The following is a 9,659-nucleotide window of genomic DNA, read 5'->3' on the forward strand; positions in this document are numbered from 1 at the left end:
ATCGAGCGATCGGCTGCCAACCAGGAGCCCAGCCCCGCCACAGAGAGCCCGGTGAGTGGCCCCGCCTGCGCGCAGGGATGCGGTCCGGCGTCCCAGGCGCGCCAGGAACAGCCCAGGATCTCCTGCCTGGTGGCTGTGCCTGGCCTTTCCCCTGCTATTTTCCCCAGCAATAAGGGGCAAGGGGTGACTTGGCGAAAAACTGGGAGTCCCGGACTCTTAAGTGTGGAAAACCAAGACAGATATTAAGTGAAAAACTCGCTGTCACCTAAGCCTTTCTGTTCAAGGTCTTCCCCACCGAGAAGAAATTAGGGGGTGGGGGCAAAACAAGCGAAATGAAACAAGAACTACGCCGTTTCCCAGAAGCAGTTGATGGTAGCTAACTGGGGTATTCTGACTTCCTGGGAAGTGTGTTTAAACTTCAAAAGGAGCCAGGTAGTGGCGTACATCTGTAATCACAGCCCTCAGGAGGCTGAGGCAGGAGGATTGCCCCATGAGTTTAAGAGTGGCCTGGGGTACATAGTGAGACTCTGACTCAAAAAAATAAAAATTTTTAAAAATTAGAAGGGCACATGAATGGGTTATTATTGTTGTTGTTTTGTTGTTTGAGACAGGGTCTTGCTATGTAGTTGAGGCTGGCCTTAACCTTGCATTTATCCTCCTGCCTCAGCCTCTCCAGTGCTGGGATTACAGCTGGAGACCACCATGCCTGGTATGAATGGCTTATTAACTCCAACAGGTGTTTAGCAAACCACTATGAAACCTTTGTTCTGAGTTGGAGCTTTGAAGATCAAGCACCCTGATTTGTGTCCTGATTCCTCCTGTAGCTCCCCCCAGGAATGGGCCTGTGGTTGCCTCCTGGAACAGATTATTCTATGTCCCTGTGTGGCAGGTCCTCACCCAGCATGTTAGGCCTAAGTTGTGAATTCTTCATAGACACAGAGGAGCCCCTTCGAGTCCGCTTCCCCTTGGTTCTCCTGGGCACTACCTGTGAACCAGGGACAGTGCCAGCCGCTGAACAGCCATTGTCCAAGCTCCATGTCTTGCCAGGAAATGGAAGACAGGACGTGGGTTATGAGCAGAGACACTTGCAGTGGCGGTCGAGACGTTTGAGCTGAGCGCTGGAGCGGCAAACATGTAGAGTTTAGGACAGAAAAGAAGCCCGGTACGGTGGTGCACACCTGCGATCCCACGGCTCTTGAAACCTGAGGCTGGAGTTTCTGTAGTTCAACCCCAGCCTGAACAATTTAGCAACTTAGTGAGACCTGCTCTTAAAAAGAAAAAGGAAAAGGCTGTAGCTCAGTGGTAGAGCACTTGCTTAGCATGCAAGAGGCTCTGGGTTCTATCCCTAGCACCACTAAATAAATAAATATGCAGAAGGCCATGTGCAGGTGGTATGCGAAGACCATGTCCTTTAATAAGGGGCTCTGCATGGTACAGTGAACTAACTCATCAGTGATGCCAGGGCAGGACTGTAGTGCCTGCCATACAGACAGGAAGCTTGAGGCCCAGGTGAAGGCAGGAAGCCAAGGTTCTTGGTCTTGTCCCTTGCCGTCACCCGTAGAACAGCAGTGCCTGACCTGTGGTAGGGCTCTGTCATTGTTAAGAATGAATGAGTGGTTGAGTGAGTAAATGAATGAATGTGTGTTTCCCAACAAAGCACCTCCAGGCCTACTTCTTTGGGTGGTGTTGGGTTAAGTGTATACTGAAGAGATTTTTTTTTTTTTTTTTTGAGACAGGGTCTTACCGTGCAGCCCACTCACAGGGATCCTCCTGCCTCAGCCTCCTGAGTGCTGAGATTACAGCTCTTGCCCACACGATTTTCTTTTCATTTGCACTGCAGACCTGAGCAGAGTTGAACACCATGGCTGGAGGGTCAGGGCCTTGCCTGAGATTGCACAGTGGACAGGGTTGGAACCTGGGTCCCCTGGCCCCTGGAGCCCCTGTCCTGAGAAGCAGGCCTCCTGCTTGTGCACAGGGAACCTGGGTCCCCCAGCTGCCACTTTAGAGCAGCACCACGGTCCTGCTGTGGGAAGGACCTGGAGGAGGAGGGGGGCAGGGCTGCTATGTGTCTTTGTCACCTAGGACACCGGCCTGTACTACCACCGGTACCTCCAGGAGGTCATCAATGTGCTGGAGACAGACGGGCACTTCCGGGAGAAGCTGCAGGCCGCCAATGCCGAGGACATCAAGGTACAGTGGGCCTGGAGCAAGGGCGCTCGCAGGGCAGAGTCGGGGCCTGGGGTGGCATCAGACTGGGGACCGTGTGTGCAGAGGGAGGCTTCAGTTGCCGTGTGCCGTGTGCCTTGTGCTGTGTGCTGTGTGCTGGTAGCTCCTCTTTCTTTTCAGAAAGCAGCTTGCTATGTCGTCTGGGCTGGCCTTGAACTCATGGTGGTCCTCCTGCCTCAGCCTCCTGAGTGCTAGGATTATGGGCTGATTTGAGTTCTGAGGGGTAGTGAGGATCTGGTTAGATTTAGAAAGGGGGCAAGAGATCCCCGACAGGAGAATCCAAAGCTGCCCGGGCCCTGGGGTGGGGAACGGGCTCTGGGCCTGGGAAGCTGTGAGCAGGGTCGGGGTACAAGGGGCCGACAAGCCTTCCCTGTCCCAGCAGAGCGGGAAGCTGAGTCGAGAGCTGGACTTTGTCAGCCACCATGTCCGCACCAAGCTGGATGAGCTGAAGCGGCAGGAGGTGTCACGGCTGCGGATGCTGCTCAAGGCCAAGATGGACGCCAAACAGGAGCCCAGTGAGCTCGGGCAGGGGTGGGAGGTTGGTGGGAGTCTCCTTCCTGGCGCGCTCTCTGTACTCCAGTTGCTTCCCATTTCCATATTTTTCTTTTCACATTTAAGTGTTGCAGTTTAGCCAGGCGTGTTGGCGCACCATGTCATTCCAGCACTCTGGGAGGCTGAGGCAGGAGGATCCCTAATTCAGTTCAGGCTGGGTAACATAGCGATTTAGTGGGAGTCTGTCTCAAAATAAAAAATAAAAAAGGCTGGGGGTGTAGCTCAGTGGAAAGGCCCTGGGTTCAATCCCCAATACCAGAAAAAAAAAATCATGGTCATTTAAATTTATATTAATGGTGCTAAGGATAGATCCCCAATCCCCGCTGTGCCCACCCCACATGCCAGGCAGGCACCCTGCAGCAGGACCTCATCGCAGCCGCTGGACTTGTGTTACTTCCATGCCCTTCTCCTGAGCATGATTCCAATTTCTTTGTATTTATATCAAAGACCACACACACATATCTGTACATGGTATAAGTGCACACACGTTTCTCCAGTTTGTTTTTCAGTACCTACAGCCTCGTGCATGCTAGGCAAGTGCTCTACCATTGACGTATACCCACAGCCCTTTTCTATTTTGAGACAGGGTCTTACTAAGTTGCCCAGGCTGGACTGGCACTTGGAATCCTCCTGCCTCAGCCTCCTGGGTGGCTTGTGCCACCACACCCAGCTGCTAATCTTGTTTTAAGCATCAGTTCAGAGACAGGATCCCTGCCTCAACCAGCATGGGTGAACCTGAGACCTGAGTGGGAGTGGCGGAAGATAAGGAAAAGACACACAAAGAAAAAGCTGGGGCCAGGTCGGCTGCAGTCGGCTGCAGCCCTCTAATGGAGAAGCTTCGACCTGGTGCCTGGTGCCTGGACAGTGTTTATTTTATACAGTTTCAAGAGGGAGTGTTCGGGGTGGTTTCAGGAAGAATATGCTTTTATTATAGTGAGAGCATAGAAAGTAGTACATTCTTAGCTGGGCCTGGTGGCACACGCCCAGCACTCGGGAGGCTGAGGCAGGAGGATCACTGGGAGTTCGAGACCAGCCTGGGCTACATAGTGAGTTCCAGGTCATTCTCAACTACATAGTGAGACCGTGTCTAAAGAAACAAACAAAAAACGAACTTCATATTTAAAATACACAGGCACTCCTTTAAAATAACTTTTTAAAACCATAAGTGGGGCCTGTTTTAAAAAAAACAAAAAAAAAAAAAAAAAGGAAAAAAAGAAAAGAAAGTAGCACATTCTCAAGGCCAGTAGCGATGCTGCAGTCAGTTATCTGGAACACTGAGCTCGCTGTGCTGCTTGCTCCTTATTGCCTGAGTTACTGGAGGTCAGGAGCTGAATACAAGAAGTCTCTGAGGGCCCTCAGCTCCCTACAGACCCCTCCTCTCCGACACCCTCTCTGATTGCCCCGGCCTGCTCCTCCCCCTTGGGGCCTCCTGCTGCCCCTGACCACCCTTGGAGCCGGCCCGGCCTGAATGGTGCCCCTTTATACCCTCCTCACCTAGCTGTGCAGATGGATCACCTGAATCTCCTGAAGCAGTTTGAACACCTGGACCCTCAGAACCAGCACACGTTCGAGGCCCGGGACCTGGAGCTGCTGATCCAGACAGTAAGTGGGTGGGGGAGCGGCAGGGAGAGCCAGGCAGAGGGGGCAGAGGGGATGGGGGGACACGAGCTGCTCTCGGGCCAGGCAGAGGCTGGCAGCGGTGGCTCATTTCTAAACAACTTCTGCTGCTTCCTCTTCCTCCTCTTCCCCTTCTGCCAGTTTCCCTCTCTTTCTCTTCTTCTTTTTTTGCAAAGTAAGCGCTTTATCTTTGAGCTGCATCCCAGCTTTAAAACCATCCCTAGCACTATGGTCTGGGATGAAAAAAACAAAAACCTGCCGTAAAGCCGGGCGTAGAGGTGTCCGTCTGTAATCTCAGTACTTAAGGCGATGAGGCAGGAGGATTTGCCTGAGTCTGAGGCCAGCCTGGGCAGCAAAGTGAGACCCTGCCCCTTCCCCACCCCAAAAAACCCACCCCGTCTTCCACAGGAGAGCAGCCTGTGGGTCCCTCCAGTCTGGCTCTGCTCCAGGCCAGTCCATAGGCACTGGGATGGGGACTCTCGCCTCTGTCCTTGCCGTGGGCTGAACGATGCCCTCCCTTCTTCAGAATCTGTGATTGCTCGTGCTAAGGAGACTGGCAGGTGGGATTCATCTCAGCCCTCTGGGAGACTGAGGCAGCAGGGCCACCTGTTCAAGTTTATCCTCAGAAGCTTAGCGATGTAGAGAATCTGGCAGGCTGCCATGGCGCTGATCCTATCCCTTGGCCTGGTGCCCCTGCCCGGCCCAAGCTCTGCTTTTCTTTTTCCTTTTTGGGGTGGGAGGGCTGAGACAGGGTCTCATATGTAAGTTAAGACTGACCTGGAGCTCACTATGTAGCCCAGGCTGGTCTCGAACTCACAGTGATCCTCCTGTCTCAGCCTCCTGGGTGCTGGGATTACAGGTTGTGCCATCACGCCCGGCCTTTTTTTTTTGTCTTTTGAGACAAGATCTCAGTACATGGTTCAGGTTGGCCTTGAGTTCACTATGTAGCCCAGGCTAGGCTGGAACTCTGAGCAATCCTCCTGCCTCAGCCTCCCAAGTGCTGGGATTACCGGTGTGCACCATGGTCCCAAGCCTCCAAGATCTTGAGACTGCGGGACTTGAAAGGTGGTCATAGTTATTTTGCAGTTGTCATAATCGCTTTTGAGGAGAGAGAAGGGTGTGTTATGGGTCAGGAGCGGCCATGGAGAACACGAAAGGAGACCAGGCCCCTGGGTGCGGTGCAGAGCAGCTCTGCCTGCCCCGGCCAGCTGCCCTGCCAAGGGTCCCCGTTTTTAGGGCTGGAATTCAATGAGGAGAGTGATCTTCGTCCTCCACAGGCCACCCGAGACCTTGCGCAGTACGATGCAGCCCATCATGAAGAGTTCAAACGCTATGAGATGCTCAAGGAACACGAGAGACGCCAGTACCTGGAGTCCCTGGGAGAGGAGCAGCGGAAAGAGGCAGAACGGAAGCTGGAAGAGCAACAGCGCCGGCACCGGGAACACCCCAAAGTCAATGTGCCAGTAAGGACCCCGTGTGCGCCCACCCTGGGAGCCGCAAGTCCAAAGCAGTGAAAGAACTGCAACTCCCAGGAGCCCCCGGGACAGTCTCTGGTACTGTGCCGACTGCCCCAGGGGTGCTGAGAGCTGTAGTGTTCGTAATTGAGAGGCATGACCTTGCTGGATAAAGGTAAGGGTTTTTCTGGCTCCAACCCATGGCACCCAGGCTCCTTGCTCATAAGCCCCTGGCTCTTCCCTCCACAGGGCAGCCAAGCGCAGTTGAAGGAGGTATGGGAGGAACTGGACGGATTGGACCCCAACAGGTTTAACCCCAAGACCTTCTTCATCTTGCATGGTAAGGTGTGGAGGTGCAGGTGTCACAGGCCCGCGCCAAACCTGGAAGCTCTGACCTTTCTGGGGCCCAGATGTTAAGGAAGTGGGCGATCTCTACGAGGCCTAGGCCCATCTCCCCAGCCCACTCCAAGGCCCTGCTCCTCACAGTTGCTGGATCTTCCATGGCACCCCAGGCCTCTTCTGGGATATGTCAGTCCCTTGGGCTCTAAGTGTTGGACCGCTGAGTGGCCCTGTCACCCAGGCTGGGCTGTACCCTGTAACCAGGGCTCCACGGTTCTGGAGAGCCACGTCTCGGTGGTGGACCTGAGGCATCTTCCCCTCCACTCAGTCCCTTGGTGCCTGAGAGCAGGGCCTGGGGTGGCCCAAGACCCGGATCCAGAAGCTGCAGGCCTTCAGCAGAGCTCATCGGGGCCTGAACCTTGTCCGTATTTACTAAGCACCACTGAGGACTGGGCTTTGTAGGCCTGGGGACAAAACTAAGCCAGTCAGAGTTCCTCCCCTACAGTTCGACAGATTGGACCGTATTGTAGGCTGTATGAGGCTGGAGTGAAACATCCTAGTATTTTGCAATAGCCAGTTCAAATGGTAACATGCATCCCAATTTTAGGCTTGGTAAAATGCAGAGATGGAAAAAAGACAGCCGAGAATTACAGAAATATGTCCTCTAATAGTCTCAGGAGGTAGAAAGAAGACGACCAGGCTAGGCCTGTAATCCCAGCACTCTGGGAGGCTGAGGCAGGAGGACTGCAGTTTCAAGTCCTCCCTGGGCAGTTTAGTGAGGCCCTCTCTCAATAAGAAAGAGCTGAAATGTAACCCAGTGTTAGAGCGCCCCTGGGTTGCAATCTCCAGTACTGTAAGAAAGAACAGAAGGACCCTGGGATTAAGGGGTAGGAGTAGCTATTGTAGGTAGCGTGATCCAGCTGGGTTTTTAAACCAGTGCTGTCCAAATGGAATCTTGCCTGGCAGGCACCAGCCCTGAATGGCTACTGATCAGTTGAAATGTGGTTTGTGTGACAGGGACTGAATTTTTTTTTTTCCACTTTTTGTTTTGATAAATGAAACCTATTTCTTTCTTTTTCTTTTTTCATTTTGGTATCGGGTAGAACTCAGGACCTTGCACTTGGGAGGCAGGCGCAGTACCACTGAGTTACATCCCTGGCCCTATTTATTTATTTATTTATTTAGGGTTGGTTTTGCTCATTAGCCCAGGAGTACTGGGATTACAAGGATGCTCTGTGACACCTGTCAGATAAAACCTTTTCTTAATCTAAAAAAAAATGTGGTTTTTTTTTTTTGGTGGGGGGAAAGTACTGGAGATCGAATTCAGGTCCTTGTACTTGCAAGGCAGGCGGCAGAACCACTGAGCTAAATCCCCACTTAAAAAAAAAATTTAATACCTGTAATCCCAGTACTGGGGAGGCTGAGGCAGGAGGATCGCCATGACTTTTGAGGCCAGCCTGAACTCCTTAGTAAGACCCTGGCTAAAACAAAACAAAACAAAACAGGGCCTGGGATTTAGCTCAGTGGTTTTGCCACCTGCCTTGCAAGCGCAAGGACCCGAGTTTGATCCCCAGTACCAAAAATAAATAAAATAAAACAAGCAACAAACAAAAAAGAGTTCAGTTCAGAACAATTAAGTGTATCTATGTTACCAGAAATGTTTTCATCTTGCCAAACTAAAGCTACAGACCCTTCCAACAACTCTTGTTTCTCCCTCTTCCCAGCCCCTGGCATCTGATATTTCACCTGTTTCTTCAATTTTGTTGTTAATGTTGGGAACTGAAAACAGGGCCTTTGCCCTGAGCTGCATTCCCAGTGCACTTTTACTTTGTATTTTGAGACAGGGTCTCAGTAAGTTGCCCAGGCTGTGATCAAATGTACAGTCCTCCTGCCTCAGCTTCCCAGAGGCAGACAAGGTCAGCGTCTGGAGTCAGCTTGAAGGTCAAGCGAGTCGGACATGCAGGTGGCGAGGCAAAGCTTGTGAGAGGAACTCCAGGGTGTTTGGCCCCAGTAGCAGGGGAGCCAGGCCTGTTGTGCAGTTAGAGGTCTGCACTGGCTGTGGTGGTGCACCTAGGAGTACCAGCCCTCAGGGATTCAGATTCCAGCCCCACCTGGGCAGCTCAGCACCTTAGCAAGACCCTATCTCAAAGTAAAAGAGATCCAGGGGCTGGGGATTTAGCTCAGTGGTTCCAGTGCCTGCCTCTTGAGTGCAAGGTTCCGAGTTGGATCCCTGGTGCCAAAAATACATAAAGAGGCCCGGGGATGTAGCTCAGTGTCGAGGCGCTGAGTTCAGTCCCCAGTACCACCGAATGAATGAATGAATGAATGAGTTAAAAACTAGATAGCAGCCGCTGTTGCACACCCTCGTGGAGGAGGGTGGACAGCATGCAGGGGTGGAGGTGGCTTCTGATGGCATGGGTTTCCACCAGCCACCTACAGCTGTTGCGTATGTTACTGCGTAACAAATAGGAGGAATAAACTGAACGTTTAAGTCCTATTTTTTCCTCCATGCTGGGAATCAAAACCACAGCCTTGCTCAAGCTCTGCCAGTGAGCCACATCCCAGCCCTAAATCGTATTGAATCTTAACGTCTGTCGTCTGTGGCCGTGATGGGAGGGCTGGCCAGAGAGCAACAGGACCTGCTGGCAGCCGGGGCAGAACATAAATAAAACACAGGCTGAAAGTTAACCATTGCATTTGCAAGACCAGGCTTCCCCGGCCGCCCCAGCAGGAGGAGGGTCAGTGCCCTGTGTGGGCAGAGGGGAGTGTGGCTGTTGCAGGCCCGGAGCCCTGCAGCTGGGAGCTGCCTGGCAGCCAGAGTCAGCAGTGGCCTGGTTCTCTGGGCGGATACCAGACGCCAGGCACCAGAGGTAGACAGTGAGCCCCACCTCGTCTGCTTCGTTCTCGGGGCCTTGGTTGTGAGGGAGTCGGCTGTCCTAGCACAGACCTAGTGGGGAGGCTGTCATAGGGGACCCACTGCCAGAGGCTGGTCCTCACTTGTCCTCCGGTAAGGGACCCCAAGCAGCCCAGCAGCCCTTCACCGCTTGTCCCCCGGGGATCAGGTCCACCCTGTGCTCAGTCCCCTGATCAGCACTGTCCTCTCTCAGATATCAACAGCGATGGGGTCCTGGATGAGCAGGAGCTGGAGGCCCTCTTCACCAAGGAGGTAAAGGGCACGGGTGATGTGGAGGACTTGGCCGAGGAGTGAGTGGTTAAACTGCAGGGCCAAAGCATGCAGGCTCTGTGAAGAGTGAGTGTTAAACACGAAGCTCAGATTAGTGAGGCCTGTTGTGTCTAGCCTTGAGACATTTGTAAAACCTGAGAGTGCTTGGCTTTGACTCTTCTTGGAGTCACTGTAGCCCTGTGCCCTTCATTAAGATTGACCCTCTTGGGCCAGGGACTTAGCTCAGTGGTTCAGTGGCCTCCCTTGCAAGCGCAAGGACCCGAGTTCAATCCCCGGTACCAAAAAAA

General features: G+C 52.9%; 1 protein-coding gene across 1 annotated transcript in view; it reads left to right on the top strand.

Annotated features, from left to right (window-relative positions):
- The window catches only part of Nucb1 (nucleobindin 1), a 13,013-nt gene that overhangs the window by 847 nt on the left and 2,507 nt on the right, over positions 1 to 9,659 (top strand). Inside the window, exons 3-9 of the mRNA XM_010640891.1 lie at positions 7 to 51; positions 2,083 to 2,190; positions 2,609 to 2,741; positions 4,277 to 4,380; positions 5,673 to 5,858; positions 6,099 to 6,189; positions 9,296 to 9,354. Coding sequence (XP_010639193.1) covers positions 7 to 51; positions 2,083 to 2,190; positions 2,609 to 2,741; positions 4,277 to 4,380; positions 5,673 to 5,858; positions 6,099 to 6,189; positions 9,296 to 9,354 — 726 coding nt within the window. The remainder of the gene's footprint in view (positions 1 to 6; positions 52 to 2,082; positions 2,191 to 2,608; positions 2,742 to 4,276; positions 4,381 to 5,672; positions 5,859 to 6,098; positions 6,190 to 9,295; positions 9,355 to 9,659) is intronic.

Source organism: Fukomys damarensis, unplaced genomic scaffold (assembly GCF_012274545.1).
Source record: "Fukomys damarensis isolate Sample0158 unplaced genomic scaffold, DMR_v1.0_HiC HiC_scaffold_19, whole genome shotgun sequence".
Classification (NCBI taxonomy): Eukaryota; Metazoa; Chordata; class Mammalia; order Rodentia; family Bathyergidae; genus Fukomys; species Fukomys damarensis.